Here is a 16,604-nt window from a genome sequence, read left to right on the forward strand (position 1 = left end):
CGCTCTTTAAGAAATGAGTTACAAGCCCTTTTTCTAAAAGACAGTTGCAATTGAGGGCTTAATGTACGCAACAACATTGACACAAGAAATTCAAATTCGATGTGGTTTGGCATTACCTGCGAGTATAGTTTTGGACCTTGGAGTCCAATTGAAAGACATGCAGCAACCACACACCAGAAAAGGTATCTTTACAGCTAGCATTGTTTGCAGCACATGCTCCGCTTGCTCACGCAACCTGTATTATGGTCTATGAAATTTCTTGGTCAATAAAAGTGGTCTATGCGATATTTATTAATAAATACAAGAATCAAATATATAGCAAACGAGACAAGGAAATGCATTTTTATCACTGTACAAAGATTGAAATTGCTGTTGAATTCAATCCAGAGGAAAGGAGAGGAGAGAGGAGCAAACCAAGAACACAAAGGCAGCAGATGGCTTCCCCTCCATTAGAGTTTTTGACGGGCAAGATAGTATCGATTATCGAAAATGAAGTGTCACTAATAGGAGGAGTTCGTGACCAACTCGATGAAATCAAGCGTGAGCTGCTAACCATGAAGGCCTTCCTGGCAGATGCTGGAAAGAAGGGAGCTCTCAGTGAAGTGGAGAAAACATGGGTCGAAAATGTGCGGGACGTATCCGTCGATATCGAAGACATCATTGACGAGTTCACCTATCAAATGAACAAGCAGAGAAGTTGGGGTCCATACACAAGAGCCTTTCGTCAAATGATTTGCTTCCCCAAGCATCTTTGGGAGAGGCATAGGATCGCCACCAAATTGCATAAGATCATCATAACAATCAGAGCTATTCGACAAAGAAACCAATGCTATGGCGTTGATCGCATAGAAGGCATCGCTGCTTCACATAATTACGATCCCAATCGAGTCAGAATCTATGGTGAGTCCTCTCTTTTCTTTAAAGATGATGAACTTGTGGGAATCAAAGCTGCTAAAGACAAGTTAGTTGGATGGTTGTTGTCTGAACATCCAGAAAGAAGTGTAATTTCGGTGGTTGGAATGGGAGGTTCCGGCAAGACCACCTTAGTGGCAAACACCTTCAACAGTCAAACTGTAAAGAAACACTTTGATTGTCATGCCTGGATCACAGTCTCACAAACTTACAACATCGAAGATCTGCTAAAGATAATGATCAAGGAACTTTTTAGAGCTGCAATGGAAGCTATTCCTCTTGACATAAGCAATATGAGCTACAGAGGTTTGGTGGAAATGCTTATAAAATATTTGCAGCCGAAGAGGTACGTGATTGTCTTGGATGATGTATGGGATAGAGAACTCTGGAGCCACATAAACGTAGCACTTCCTGATGGAGCACATGGAAGTCGAGTTGTGCTTACAACTCGGAACGAAGACATTGCTTTATTTTCATTCGGGGTCAGAAGCCATGTGTACCATGTTCATCCTCTCATTGAAAAAGAGGCTTGGGATCTTTTTTCCATGAAAGCTTTCTCTAGCTGGCCAGACAGGTCCTGCCCCCAAGAGCTCGAACACATTGCTAGGGATCTTGTTAGAAAGTGCAAAGGTTTACCCCTTGGAATTGTGGCTTTGGGTGCTCTCATGTCAACCAAAAGATTAAAGTCCGAGTGGACGAGATTCTGCAGTAGCTTGAATTGGGAGCTAAGCAACAATCCAACACTTGAAGTAGTAAGAAGCATCCTACTGCTAAGCTTCAACGGTTTACCTTATCGACTCAAGCGTTGCTTCTTATATTTTTGCATTTTTCCAGAAGATTATGTGGTTAAATGTGAAAGGCTTAAAAGGCTGTGGATGGCAGAGGGGTTTGTCGAACAAGTTCGAGGGGCTAGGCCAGAAGAGATTGCTGAAAGCTACATTGCGGAGCTCACTTGTCGATGCATGCTGCAAGTTGTTCAGAGGGAACCATCTGGAAGGGCAAAAACATTCAAGGTGCATGACCTTTTGCGAGAACTTGCCCTTTCAATTTCAGAAGCTGAGAAATTTTGTGCAGTGTATCACAGTCAGGAAGCAAATGAAGGGTGTAAAGATGCACACCGGTTATCACTGCGAGCAAGCAAAGGAGAATTTCAACCACACAGAGATATGTCAAAGGTTCGTACCTTCTTTATTTTTTCCCCTGAGATGAGCGATTCTTCTTCGTTGGAAAAACTGCCGTCTGGTTTCAAACTCTTAAGAGTCTTGGATCTAAAATATCTTCCACTTGCTCAGCTCCCAGATGATATAATGAAGTGCTTTAACTTGAGGTATTTAAATCTGAAATCAACCAAAGTGAAAGAGCTTCCGAAAGACATAGGAAACCTCCACAATTTGGAAACATTAAACATTAAGAACTCCATGATAAGGTCACTTCCAGTTGGAATGGTGAAGTTAAAAAACCTACGACATCTTTTGATGTACCATTATCCGGCGTATGATGTCAAGTCTTTTAATTGGTTGGATAGCACACAAGCAATGTTCGACATAAGTAAGCTAGAGAGCTTGCAAGTGTTGGATGGTATCGAGGCAGGAGGTGAGCTAATCAAACAACTTCGACACATGACCCAACTCACAAGACTTAGCTTATCAAATGTGAGAGGTGTTGATGAGAAGGATTTGTGCAAATCAATTGAGAGCATGAAACTCATCGAATTCTTAGGTGTCAAGACAAGTGACGAGGATGAAGTATTACGCTTGGATGCATTGCCAACAACTCCTCCTCTACTCAAGACACTTGTCCTAACAGGAAAGCTAGAAAAGGTTCCACATTGGTTTCATTCCCTTGACAGCGTTATATACTTGAGTTTGCATTGGTCCAGATTAACAGAGGATTTCCTTCCTTACATCCAAACACTACCAAATTTGACCAAACTTGTGCTACACAATGCACACGTCGGGAATCAATTAGTCTTTCATACTGGATTCCAAAAGCTTACTGAATTCTAGGCAATTTCCCTGAATTGAATACCATCATCATAGAGAATGGGGTGATGCCATCACTACGGACACTGCGAATTGGGGAGTGCATGGAGTTAAAACAATTGCCTGATGGAATTGAACACCTTACATGTCTCCAAGAATTGAATTTTATAGATGTTCCCAGTGAACTCATAGAGCGAATACGTGGAGAAGGAAGCTTGGATCGTTCTAAGGTCAAGCACATCTCCGACATCCGTTATTGCTGCAAAATAGAATTGGGGTTCTGGGCTTGGAAAAGATTGTGATCCTCCCCAAATCCCTTTGTTTTCCGATATCTGTACAAAACTTGCTGTGTTATTACCCCGTTTGTGGCTTAAATGTAATACTATTTGGGAATCCTACTTTTTCTTTCACTTTTTAGTTCTTCGTTTTTGCCCCTAATGCTTTGTATACTTAAAATTTGCCATTATGGTATTTCCCTTTTCATACTCTGATTGTGAATTCTGGAAGTCAGGATTGTTACCGCAAATTGTAATTAATTAGGTGGTTATTTACTAAAAAGAATTACTTCCTATGCAGGATTGCAGTTTCATTTATTCTTACTGTCACATGAAATTCAAATTATTGAGTTTTTTTTTTAATTTATAACTTTTGTGATAATTTGATGGAACCCCAAAATAGTCCAGGTGGATTTTTTGTTTCTCCTCATGCCCCCTATGCCCTCCAGTTGATATGCCACTCTTACTTTTTTGCATTCGGATTTTAATGTACAAAGATTGGAATTTCATTTATCCATATTCAATTGCAAATACTGGTTTTCATCTTCCTATGCTTCAATTATAAGCATGTTACAGTTGGTGCCACTAATGATTAAACTCGTACAATAATTCATGCATACAACAGATGTATTATGCATACAATGCTACTCTAAAATATCGGAAGCACGATACTCATACCTGAAAATATTACAACCACCACAATGTGCAGAATCATCACCAATAATCTCCACATGAACATATTCCAGTCTCAAAATGGTGGAACCGCTTTGAATCTCGAACTATGATACTCCTCTTCTCAATCAACGATATGAATTTCGCAGTGCTGTGACAGTCTCCACAGATTCTAAGGTTCTTGGTAATAATGATCGGCGAGCCAGCATTCGTCACCAAAAGCCCAAATGCAATGGCTAATTTCTCACTGTGCTTGCTGATCATATCCTCTTTCACCTCCTCTTCAACATCATGTAGAACACATTCTGTTTCAGACACAAACCCAGCTTCTCGGATCTTTCCAATCACTTCTTCCAATTTAGTATATATCTTATCCGAGTCAGGGTGAGATTGATCACCCACGACAAAGCGATGAATTTTATTTCCATGTTCGATAAAACTGCATCCAGGGTTTCTGATGAGACCTTTGTCCTTCATCAAAGCCCTCACCTTTGAAGCATTCCTCCACAAACCAGCTGCAGAGTACATATTGGATAGCATGATATAGTTTCTGGAATCTGATGGGTCCAAAGAAAACAATCTCTCTGCAACTTCCTTCCCAAGTTGAGTGTTACCATAAACCCTACAAGCACCGAAAAGAGCCCCCCATACGCCAGAGTTTGGCTCCATTGGCATATGCCTAATCAGCTCGTAAGCATCATTTAGAAGCCCAGAGCGTCCCAGAAGATCAACCATGCATGAATAGTGATCCAACCTAGGCTCAACTCCATAAACTTGAGGCATAATGTTGAAGTAATTCTTCCCCTCCTCGACAAGCCCCGAGTGGCTACAAGCACTTAACAAATGTGTGAAGGTGACATGATCAGGCTCCACACCTTCTTTAAGCATGTTTTCAAAGAGCTTCATTGCTTCTCTCCCGTACCCATGCACAGCATAGGCTGCAAGCATAGCAGTCCAAGCTACTTTGTCTGGATTATTTATTTCCCCGAAAATCTTAAGCGAGTAATTAAGTCTCCCCAACTTTGCATACAAATCCAGCAGTCCGGTTGCAATTGTGACAATTTCATTGAGACCACATTTCATAATCATACCATGGATGCACTCGGAGAGTTTCCGCAAACCTAAATTCTCACAAGCTTGAAGCAAGGACACCACAGTGCCATCATCCGGATCAATTCCAGACCTTCTCATGAGATTAAAATAAGCTACTCCATCTGCTGCACTCCGATTCTCAGTGTGAATCGCAATCATTAAATTCCATGATACAACATTTGCTATCGGCATTGTCTCAACCAGTCGAAAAACTTCATCCAAAGAGCCTGACTTTCCATAGAAATTAATCAAAGAATTGACAAGCTTAACTTCCCACAGCACACCCAACTTGAATGCAGAGCCGTGAATGTACATTCCTTCAACAACAGCTCCCCTACTAGCACAAGCGGAGATTATAGACATGAGTGTAACCTCATTGGGTTGTATTCCCATTTCAAACTTCATCCTAAAAAATGCATTCAAGCATTTATCCACATACCCTCTTCGCGAAAACCCAGAAATCAAAGAATTCCAGCAGACCAAGTCCTTATGGGGCAATTCATCGAACAGGTTCCGTGCATCATCTGCACGGCCCAAACTTGAATAACAAGAAACCAGCTGATCGCCAATGAACCCATCTCTATAATCCAACGATTTGACCACGCAGGCCTGAATTGCGCGGCAAAAGGAGACGGAAGTGCAGGACCTCAGAGAAAAAATTAGGGTTGAAAGAAAAGTGTCTGGATTCATCAACATATCCCATCATTTTTCATTCATTCATTCGGTTTGTGTATGCGTTGTTCCATCTGCCAAAACAAAAAGCGTGCTTCTCCTTTCATACATTAGCTTGCTCTGATTCTCACTACTTTTTGTTTGGCGCGTTTGGTATTACTTGGTTGTCTGAGAGAATTTGACAGTAAAGAAAAGTAAAAGGAAGAAAAGACTGGATGTTTGAAAAGAAAAGGAACAGTGTCATCGCAACGCTGTTTGTCAATAATATAAATATGTATTTAGATTTTTGTATTTGTGATTTGATACTAGACGTTACGATACTTTGTCAGTAATTTATGTCAACATGACATTTGTAGTTTGGCACAAGACGTTACAACGACATCATTCTCATATCATGTAATTTTTTTTGTTTAATTATTTGATTTAGGGTAAATTGTATATTTAAACCGGTGAATTGGACTTGGCCGAATAAAAAGAATTATAAAGGTCAAATTGACTTGAACGACTTTGGTTCTCATTCAAATTTAAACCGGATCGATGTATTATGGTAACTTATACTCATGCTTTGGTATGAATATATCTTCATTAAACATTAGTCAAGCCATATTATTTATATTTTTATTAGGTTGTTTTTAAGAGTATTTTCACCACTTCAAGATTTTTATAAGACTTGAGGTATTTATCTTTTGTTACCTTACAATTATTACTCCAATTCATCTCAGTTTCTTAAAATTGTGAATATATACATAAAAATAAGCTAATACATACAACATATGATGCGTTTTAATACAACTTCTACATGTAAATTGAAAATTTGGTACAGCCAATACTATTGCCAAAAATACTTAAATTCTAATCAAATGTTGATAAAAAAAATAAATAAACAAATGATCTCTTCAAAAATAAAAAATTTCAAACCATGGAAAATAGAAAAGCATAATTTACCCAAAAAAAGGTGTTCACCAAAAAAAAAAAAAAAAGGAAAAAAAATGTAAGCTGTCAAACATAACAAAGCTCGTTTGAACATAACAAAGCTCGTCTGCGGATGGTGTTAGCAATTTCACCTCCTCTCCTTCGTTGTTAAAGACAAAAGTAACACACAAGGAACCAGGCCTCCCTCCCTCCCCAAATTAATCAGACTGCAAAACCCTAATTTCCGTTTCCCATTTGCTAATCCGTATAATTAGGGTTTGCAAAGCTACCACGCTTGATTGCCGCAATTTCTTCCCCAAAGCTCAAGGTTAGGGTTTTTCTTCCTTATCTCTGAGCCTGTGATCACGCTTTTATGTTATTTGATTCCAGGTTGTAAATTACTTATCTTTTTGCTTTAATTTGGTTCAATATGATCGCAATTTTGGTTGATTGATTTATATTTTTCATTGTTTTGGTTATCTTTAGCTGTGAATCTTATAAGTTCAGCTGGAAATTGGATTCATTTGTGTGGGATTTTTTAATTAATTTGTTTAAATGTTAAATAATTGGGGAAGAAAAAAAAAGCTATTGAGATATTAGACGATTGTTCTGGATTTTTCTTTCTGTTGTAAAGCAGAACAAGGTAAGGAACATTAGCATCCCAGGGAAGAGAGTGCACGGAATATATTTTCTTTGGAGAAAAATATGTTGAACGGTAACGGTGAACATGTTATATGCGGCAATAGCATCCGGCTATCCGCATTCTGAAGTCCTTTTGTATTGGAAGGGTGTGAAGAATAGTTATGTGATTATTTCTAATTTTTGTTTCCATCAGAAAGAGGCTGTTGTTTCAGCATAGTTACACAAGTACAAACTACCTCTTCATTCTGATTTTTAGGGGCATATTCCTTGGTTATGGTATATAGTATAAAGTATAAAGTATTTGTAGAATGTACGATTGTCAGGATAGTATGGCCATATTTATTGATTGTGTCTCTATGACACAAATAGAACGTAATTCAGGAAAACAGTTATACGTCTTTTCGTATTTATCTTGTTTTCTCTTATTATGTGGTAGGTTTGCTGCCGAAGGAAAATCTCTTATGGACTGCGCTGGTGAAAAGAAGGAGCTTGAATGGATAGAGAGAGTGAGATCAGAAGGAGCTGTTCCACTTCTTGATCCAGACAATTGTCGAAATGGTTGGGCTTCTCCACCTGGGGACAAGTTCTTAGTTAGAGGTCCTGACTACTTGTCAACCAGAGTTAAAGTTCCTGCTGGTGAATATCTTCTAAAGCCTCTTGGTTTCGATTGGATTAGAAGTTCGACAAAGATTGGGGAGGTCTTAAAACATCCAAACAGTCGTGTCAAGAAGGCTATTGAGGAGGAGTTCCCGACAGGTGATAAGCCTTTTGTTTGGGCTTTCAATCTTCAAGTTCCGAATAAGGATAATTACAGTGCTGTGGCGTATTTTACAACCAGAGAGCCTATTCCTGAGGGGTCCTTGATGGACCAGTTCTTGAAGGGTGATGATGGGTTTAGGAATTCAAGGCTTAAATTGATTGCCAACATTGTCAAGGGCCCTTGGATTGTGAGGAAAGCAGTTGGGGAGCAGGCCATATGCATAATTGGGCGTGCCCTTTCTTGTTATTACTGTGCATCAGATAGTTTCTTAGAAGTAGACGTGGATATTGGGTCTTCCATGGTTGCAAGTGCAATAGTTCATCTGGCATTTGGTTATATCACAACTCTGACTGTTGACCTTGCATTTCTCATCGAGAGCCAAACTGAATCAGAGCTTCCAGAACAACTTTTAGGTGCTGTAAGATTCTCTGAACTAGACCCTGCGGTGGCAAGGCCAACTGAACCATATCTTGGTAGGAGTACTGGCAGTTTGCAGTCTAATCTGCCTACACGGTTATGGAAGTCAATTGGACAAGGATTTTCCCACATGCTTCATCCAGGTGACCATGAAAATGGGTCTAGCTCGGGTTCAGCACATGTTAATGGGATTGGAGATAATGAAAACAGCTTAAAAAATGGTAAGTTCTTCTGACCAGTGGTCACATTTGAGCTTCCCCGCCCCCCCTTTTTTACACTTGTGGAGTTTCTGTTGTGGAGGAAATGTAATCAGAATGGTTCCTCAAGAAACTTCCATACGAATCCAGAGAAAGTTATAATCTTTTTTCTTGCATGCAGCTTAAATTGCTTTTTTTCTTTTTCTTTCGTTTATCCCTCTGTTGTTTTCCCTGTTTCTTGGTTCTATCATTAGGAAGTTCTGCAGGTTGGAATGTGTAATCGTACTGAGGCCTGTCCAGTGCACTGTCTTCACCTTTTGTCCCATATGCTCCTTTATTGTGAACAAACAATAAACTATTTCGTTGTCGATGTCTGAACCAATGTTGCTAGTAATTAGGATCTAATTTCTGATGGCATTATGCAAAAGAAGAAATCCTATGACATCATTTATTTGCTTGTGGTCAAATGATACTCTTGACAGAATGACAATGTATCCATGAATGCTGTTTGAACTCGGATTTAAGCCTTTGAATAGAAACTCCTTATAAAGTTGCACAAAAATATAGACAAAACCTTTCTTTTTCCTTTTGTGGGTGTAATGTTTTGTTTATGTTGTTATATTCAGTTGTCCAGGACCGGGCTAAAGATTTTGGTGTTTACATGTCTAACAAAACACAGCCATAGTAACATTTTGTGGATCTTTTTGATCAAGTACACTTATATTATTATTTCGCACTTTGATTGCATCTATTTTGATGTACGAGTGGACATGGTTATACTTGCAGATAGTCAAGTGAAATGTGATGGCGACAAAACAAAGTGATTCGAATTTGTTGAAGCATCACAGATCAAACTTGTCAATATGGACTGCTTCACTTGTGTCTTCTGCTTGTCTCTGATTATCCGGCGCTATGGAGTAGGAGGCCTTGGGGTAGGCACTGAGCCCTAATTCCAGTTGGCAAGATATTCACATTATCAACATTTTAATTTATGTAGGTACAATTCTTTTGTTCATTTGATATTTAAACGAGTGTGTATAGAGTAGCGTCGCCCTGTGTAAAAAGCTATAGCGGTACCCGGTACCTATCAAGATTCCACTTCATTGGATTTTATGTACTATTGAGAATTATCCCCCGATGATGGCACTTTTTAACGTTTGCAACACTTGTTTCCTCATTTAAAATGTTTCTGACATTGTATTCATGAAAAATTTGGATTCCGAAACCGTTGGATTTCTTGTGTTTAAACATTGCTTGAGGATCCTTGAAAGGTTTGGTGCACTGCTCGAGAGGATTTCGAAAGGTCTCGAGCACTTACACAGGTGCTTTACAACAAAGCACTGGTTGAGCATACAAGGAGTAGCTCGAACCGAAGAAAGGATATCGAGACATGCAACATTTCCACAAGATATGGAACCTCGCCTACCATCTGTTACTGAATTATTTTCCTTAACGCTTGTATCATACAATGAAAATGCTGCAACTCCACTCTCAATACGATTACACAATTTGTTTCCGATCAGTTTCTATGAGAAAAAAAGTAGTAGAATTATACATTGTCTGCTCAACTTAACATTGTCAAGAGATCAAATAAATGATAATAAAAAAATTGCTTCACACAACTATGAACATTTACCATCACATATGCAGAGTAAGCAACAATCTGTCACTCTTTAGCGTCAAACCCGTAGCACCGGAGAATTTGTATCACCGCAGCATGCAGAGGTGAAATATTCGGCAAGTTCTGAGAATTAGCAGTTTCAAGTACGACTAGAGCTTGGTGGATTTAATTCTGAAGTAACTGGACTTTAAGTCAAGCTTGCATTTACAAATATATTACACAAGCTCAACACCCGAAGCTGGTAATGCGTTCATTTGCAATGTTCTACCATGTCCTGATGCAATAAATCGTACGGCTGGCAATGAAGAATCAGTAACAGGTTCAATCTCAAGAAAACTGAAATCATATGCACTGGATCGCTTCAAACTGAACACAGTAACAAGCACAATCCATCCCAACATGGAAACCGCCCAGTAATTGTTCATCCCGTGAATTAAACCCCACGCAATAGCATACCCAACAATGATTCCAGATAAATGGCCAATAAAACTTGCTTGAGGAACGATGATTGAGGTAAAAATAAGTGACTCAAATGGTGCAAAACTAATGGGAAGTGAGAGAAATCCAAAAAGATGTAACTTTGACGTGGGTTGCTTCACCGAAAGAATTGTCATCCACCCAAAAACAACACATGAATACCCAACAGCTGTCACTCGCCGAAAATATTCAATCTTGAATTTTTGGATTAACAAATGGTAAATTCCCAAGACTAGCACTCCGGATAGAACAACCAAGACAAGCGTGTACTGCAGATAATATTCCACCCCGAGCCCTATGGGACCCAGCTTTTCTACTACCCCAAGACTCCAAAGGGCACTCATATTGAAAACAAGATGAATAATGCTTATATGAGAGAAAGCTGAAGTTATAATCCTCCAATGGTGCCCTGCAACCGCAGTTTCATAACTCAAGCCTACATGTGAATAGCCAATGTTTTTCTTCTGTATGTAGAACCAAATTGCACTGCATATTCCTATGAAACAACTTGTGGCTGGTTTGTCCAATATCTCAAAAACCAATGGCCTACCCATCTGTGCCAACCCTTATTTCTCAAGGATGTTTTGAACTCAACCTATACTATCCCAAAACCACAACTGTAGCAAGCTGCAGAAGAATCAAGACCACTTTTGCACTACCAAACATGGCACGTATACAGCTCCTTCAAGGTTCATAAATCAAAGGGCTTCCTCAAAACCGCATAACTGTTTTGGAAACTCAGAAAACAGTTCGTAAGTTAAGAATTTACCCAGATCAAATACCTTCAAATAACATGTGATGATTCACAACACCCACCACCCAAAATGTGCACAAAACACCAACCCTAGAAATGGGAAGGGAACTTTGGGATTCAATCCAAAATCACCTCTCTAACGAATTTAATAAGTTGAGGGATTAGGTTCCAGAAAGATAATTGAATCAGAGTAATTAGAGTTTTGCAGACATGGAACTTACTTATTCACAATTGTATAGGGAATGATAAAGGTCGAAAAAGACTGATTAGAACTATAAAATGTATGAAAATAATAAGGGAAAATGTGATATTGGGGAAATTTGTTTAGCAATGTAGTCAATGAAATCAATCTGGACTCAGAGAACAATCTAAAATTAGGGTTTTTATGTTCCAGTCAGATCGAGAGTAACAGAAATAAACCGAGATCAACACATGAATGGACTTAAATTTGTAATTGCATAAAACCCCAAATCAGTGAAATACCTGAGTCAGAGTGAGACGGAGGCTGATGCTGTGCTGCGAAGATCTGTGGAGGAAGCAGATGGTTATGAATCAATTGAATCCTCAATGTTTTCTGGGAAACGCGACTGCAATGTCGAGAGAGATGAGAAGGACGAAAGGAATGGGGGAGTTAATAGAGGTCGGCGCATTCCATGCGCGATTTGTAGAGTGTTCTCGTAGTAGTGTTGAAAGTGACGCAAAGGGCAAAGTACTAACTATCAAGCAACGTTTTATTATAGGAACTTTAATAAAAAGTTTCGATACTGTTAATTTAATGAAAAATTATATTTTTATACTAAAAAGTAAATTTTGTTACTATTTATTTTATTTTGATCATTAAAACTCTAATGCTTACTGGGAGTAATCACAAATATTACCAACACATATACATATACAGTCTCCTTAATCCCTCAAATAAGCTTATTTGAGAGACCTTAGGATGCTCATTCCTTAACATTTTTTGTAAAGATCCGTCTATATTTTAGTATATTATTCGTAAATCATCAAATGGTAAAAAATTAAACAAATTCAAAATTATTAAGATATCCAATTACAGTGAAGTAAATAGATAAATACATTTTTCCAAAGAAACAATATTATGACTATCATTTAATCCAACAGTTAAATGGTTTGGGATTTAGATGTTTTTCGTAAAGATGATCTTTTATATAAGATCTAAAAGATTGACGATTGGATTGTTGAAATACAACATGGAGTGTGCCTTACAAAGGATCCCTCAACTAAGGGGACTGTGTATACACACATTTGGGAAACGGATCCGGAGCACCATTTTTTTTTCAAAAATTTCCACTTCTTTTTTTCAAATATTTTGACACACATTTTTGTGAGCCCATTGCGTATTATACTTTAACAATCCGAATTATCTATCGTTTAGAACATTATTCACAAAATCATCCTTGTAAAAAAAAAAAATAAATATAAAACAATTATGACATTCATTTTTAGTGAAGAATATGGTTCTAAAAAAAAAAAAAAAATCCTAAACTCCTAAACTAACAATCATATAGTTTCAATTTGGCTATTTGATAGACATTATTAAAAAAAAAAATTTTAAAAAAAATAGACGATTCGAATTATTATAAGATATTAAGAAGTGAATTCCACAAAAAGGTATTGAAAATTGACAGAGCATAACAGAAAATAAACCTAAAACAAATACAAACCCAAAACAAGAAAGCAAAGTAGTAAAAGCCCCCAAAGACCAACCCCAACACAGAAGTGTCGAAGTGGTATTCCTGTTTGTTTGTTCGTTTTTATTTGGTCAGCGCTCGCACTTGTTATTCTCTGCAATCTCTGGGGTTCGGAACGATTGGTGAAGGTAAAGCTTGTATTTGTTCCCATCAATTTCCAGCAACTATTAGATGGGTTTAACTTTTACTTTCTTTATCTTCTGGGCATCCCCAGAACCCTTTTTTTCCTTAAAAAACACAATGCTTGTTTGCTGCTGTGCCACCTCCCTTCAATTCATTTTCAAGTTCGCTTCTCGGTGGGGGTTTTCAGTTTTCAACTTCCTTTTGTGTTTATTTCATCTTCCAAAACCAAAGCTTTCCCCTTTCTCACCTTGGTAATTTGGTAGTTGACTTCATACTTGTAACTTGTATGAATCGTAATTGATTAAGAAGGATTTGACTTAGTATTCGTGCCCCTGAATATTTGTAATAGCTTATAGTTCACATCAGAATTCATAGTGATTTAGTTTTCATTTTTTTAATGCAAAATTTAAGTGTTGCGTAGTTTTTGGTTCAGGGTTGGGAATGGGATAATCAAATGATATCTAGAGTCACCTGTATATGTTTAATCTTCAACATGTGCGCTTTCGATCATCGTTGTGTCTTGGAATCTTATAGTGTTCGGAGGTGGTATGATTCAAAACCTGACTTGAGAGAAAACCAATTTGAGTTTGAGTTTGTATCTCAATTTTGTTGCGTGCAAGATTTAGTTAAAGTGAGGTTTCTAATTGTTTGTTTGTTATTTTTTCATGAATTTGTTTTCTAGGTGAAAATTGACAACGTAATGCTCCTCTTCTATTACTCTCTCTCTCTCGAAGTTGAATAAGGTTACTGCAAATTGTCTACATACAATAGCTTTCTTTTTTTTTTTTTTTCTTTTTTTATTTTTTTTTATGTTTGATATTGGTTTTGCTTGGTTTGCCTTGTGTGAATTGAGGTAGTTGATTTGATGGATTTGAATTTGGTGAGCCAAATCCAATTCCTTGTATTTGGGCAACTGCTACTTTATAGCGCAACAATTTTTTTCTCAACTTTCAATGCCAATTGGTTTTTAGCTGTTGGGTTTCTAACAGGCAGAGTGGGGTTATTACTAGCAGTTACATGAAAACTCAATGGTTGGGTTCTTGTGGAGGACGTGGATATCCTAGAAATGTCATCACTTTAGGCATAGGTTATCCCAAATCTAACTAAAACTTTCAAAACCAAAAGATCAGATTTTGAAATTAACTTATTAAACTAGTTACATCACAAATCACTGCGCACTAGCCCTCTCCAACTCATCCTCTGTCTCTCTTGCCTCCCGCTTCCTCCATAGACAATCTGTATGCAGCTCAGCTGGTGATAGAGGCTCTATCTCCGCCATTGATCCACGCTGCATCTGACAGTTTGGTTTATTTGACTCCGTCAAAAATACCGCTAGAGGACAAGAGGGCTTCGCTTTGAGAGAATGGAGGATGGGGTGTTTTGGTTTTCACTTCGAGTCAGTTGATCCAATACGTCTGTGGAGCAATCTATGTTGACTTTCTATACAAATTTGAAAGTTGTTTTTTGCTTTGGTGTGTTCAGGTAACTTTTTTGTTGTTTTCTATAGTTTTAACAAGTATCCGTAATATTTTAAAATTCTTGGCTTTAAACATTTCATCACAAAACCATATGCTTTCATATTTATGAATAGTTTTGTTCTTCAGCAGGACAAGCTGCATAAAACATGGAAAAGTTTGTGGCATTTGTTAAAAGTGTAATTTTTAAGGGATTTGTTTCTATCTGAATATGTTTTGCACCTGGATGAGTTAGAAGTTTCTTGTGGCTTTAATGATTAGAAATGTAGCTATTCACACCAAGGCACAAAAGCTACATGCGATATAAATAAAATTGGTAGACGCTACTTCTTCTTCTTCTTCTTCTTCCGGTACCTTCGCATGTTATGGCAGACGCGATTGTTTGAAGAATTGATCCTTGTGCTCCCGCTTACTATTTCTTTTTTGTCGTCATTGTCATTCTCTTACAGTTGGTCGTTATTGCCATCTCTCTGTTCGCCGTTGATTTTTCCTGTGACGCTCTGCTTTCGAACCCAAGAATTTGGGGGTTTTTCGTTGCAGCTTGCTGGATCTTTTTGAATTTCCAGTTGCTTCATATTTCAATTTGCATTGTAGCTCTGGTATGTTGTTTTGGTTGCTGCTCTGTTGGTTATTTTCTGGCCTGGTAATCACTTCAAAGCCTAGTTTTTGTGGGTTTTCTATATACTGTTGCATCATTGCTGAGATTGTTGATTTCTATCATGGATTCTATCACATCTGTGTGGCTTGTCGTTGTTGATTCAGTGGTTTTGATTCTCTGTTTCTATAGCTTTCTTACAACTGAAGCTATCTGCTTTCTCTGTGGTTGTGCACAATGGTTACTGCTAATCAGTTAGCCCTTACTCACTCTCCAGTTTCATCTTTAATTGCAATTGTGGGTAATACCGTTACTGTGAAATGGGATGACTGAAATTATGTCACTTGGAATTTCCAAATGGACCTTTTGTTGGAGGGAAATGGAATAATGGGGTTTATTGATGGATCTATTCCCCATCCTGATAAATTTTCTCAAGTTGTATGTGATGATAGTATTATTGACAATGCTGCTGTGATTTCTGATCAGTGCTACTTTGTCTCCTTCCGCACTTTCATGCATCATTGGTTGTCATAATTCTCAGGAATTGTGGATTACTCTTAGAGAAAGATTTGCTAATGTCACTAGAACTAGTATTAGAAAGAGCTGTTATTGCCATTATGGCAATGGCGAGGATTTAGTCATCTTGAATTGTAAGTCTAATATTTCAATTATATGTTCTCAAATTCTGGGGGTAAAATTTGCTTATTTCAGATCTCAAAGAAACAGTTGTGGAGTAGTTGTCTGACCAACGAGAAGACGATTGTGAGAATTGTAGTCATGCTAGACTTTGTGAGGTCAAATCTATATGATTGTATGACTGATATTGGAATTGTTTAATTGCATTAGTTATTTACCACGTATCCTTGGCAGTTATAAAATGGTGGTGGTTTTTTTTTTTTTTGATAAGCATGATAGAAGTTAGTTTTTTGTGCTGATTTCCATATCATTGCTCCATCAATTTTATTATGTTTTGGTGTCTTAAAACTGAAGATGTTATTGTTGCAGCCAACATGTTTCACAACAACTAATTGACGGAGCAGGGTGTTCTACGATGGATTCCAAACAAGAAGAGATGAAGACGGCAACCACAGACTCTACAAGTAAAGGGATCGGGGGTTCATCTGTTAATATAAAGGTGCTGTTCTTTGCCAGGGCTCGTGACCTAACTGGCTTGAGTGATACACAACTGGAGGTGTCGTCTGGTAGTACTGCACTTGATTGTTTAGATAAGCTCATCACCATGTTTCCAAACTTGTCAGAGATCCGTGGGTGCATGGTGCTTGCTCTTAATGAGGCGTACACGGCTGATTCTGC

The 16,604-nt window shown here is 38.0% G+C and overlaps 4 protein-coding genes and 1 long non-coding RNA gene across 5 annotated transcripts; 3 read left to right on the forward strand and 2 right to left on the reverse strand.

The window, feature by feature from the left end:
• The first annotated feature begins 338 nt into the window (after positions 1–338).
• On the forward strand, positions 339–3,311 carry LOC137729887 (disease resistance protein RPM1-like). The gene is given in 2 exon segments (XM_068468937.1): positions 339–2,910; positions 2,913–3,311. Coding segments are annotated over 2 exon segments (2,760 nt in total). The 5' UTR covers positions 339–434; the 3' UTR covers positions 3,197–3,311.
• Positions 3,312–3,654: 343 nt separating this feature from the next.
• Positions 3,655–5,823, reverse strand: LOC137729888 (pentatricopeptide repeat-containing protein At5g40410, mitochondrial). Its single transcript, XM_068468938.1, has one exon. It carries the CDS (start codon positions 5,627–5,629, stop codon positions 3,884–3,886), a length of 1,746 nt encoding a protein of 581 aa, XP_068325039.1. The 5' UTR covers positions 5,630–5,823; the 3' UTR covers positions 3,655–3,883.
• A 789-nt stretch (positions 5,824–6,612) lies between these two features.
• Positions 6,613–9,760, forward strand: LOC137729545 (protein ENHANCED DISEASE RESISTANCE 2-like). Its single transcript, XM_068468521.1, has 3 exons — positions 6,613–6,845; positions 7,596–8,557; positions 9,320–9,760. The coding sequence occupies exons 2-3, from the start codon at positions 7,621–7,623 to the stop codon at positions 9,355–9,357; spliced, it is 975 nt and encodes a 324-aa protein (XP_068324622.1). The 5' UTR covers positions 6,613–6,845; positions 7,596–7,620; the 3' UTR covers positions 9,358–9,760.
• A 237-nt stretch (positions 9,761–9,997) lies between these two features.
• LOC137729546 (RHOMBOID-like protein 13) lies at positions 9,998–12,068 on the reverse strand. Its single transcript, XM_068468522.1, has 2 exons — positions 11,869–12,068; positions 9,998–11,356 (listed from the first exon to the last, which is right to left on the reverse strand). The coding sequence occupies exon 2, from the start codon at positions 11,183–11,185 to the stop codon at positions 10,370–10,372; it is 816 nt and encodes a 271-aa protein (XP_068324623.1). The 5' UTR covers positions 11,186–11,356; positions 11,869–12,068; the 3' UTR covers positions 9,998–10,369.
• Positions 12,069–13,028: 960 nt separating this feature from the next.
• Positions 13,029–16,286, forward strand: LOC137729267 (uncharacterized). The gene is made up of 3 exons (XR_011067982.1): positions 13,029–13,225; positions 13,903–13,963; positions 15,145–16,286. It is a non-coding gene; the product is annotated as an uncharacterized lncRNA (long non-coding RNA).
• Positions 16,287–16,604: the final 318 nt, after the last annotated feature.

The sequence above is a fragment of the Pyrus communis genome, chromosome 3 (assembly GCF_963583255.1).
Source record: "Pyrus communis chromosome 3, drPyrComm1.1, whole genome shotgun sequence".
Taxonomy (NCBI): Eukaryota; Viridiplantae; Streptophyta; class Magnoliopsida; order Rosales; family Rosaceae; genus Pyrus; species Pyrus communis.

Excerpts from the sequence above, each read along its gene's own strand:
- LOC137729545 (XM_068468521.1), top strand. The coding sequence starts at position 7,621 with ATGGACTGCGCTGGTGAAAAGAAGGAGCTTGAATGGATAGAGAGAGTG. Across the intron at positions 8,558-9,319 it reads TGAAAACAGCTTAAAAAATG|ATAGTCAAGTGAAATGTGAT; the intron begins GTAAGTTCTTCT and ends TTATACTTGCAG.
- LOC137729546 (XM_068468522.1), bottom strand. The coding sequence starts at position 11,185 with ATGGGTAGGCCATTGGTTTTTGAGATATTGGACAAACCAGCCACAAGT.
- LOC137729888 (XM_068468938.1), bottom strand. The coding sequence starts at position 5,629 with ATGTTGATGAATCCAGACACTTTTCTTTCAACCCTAATTTTTTCTCTG.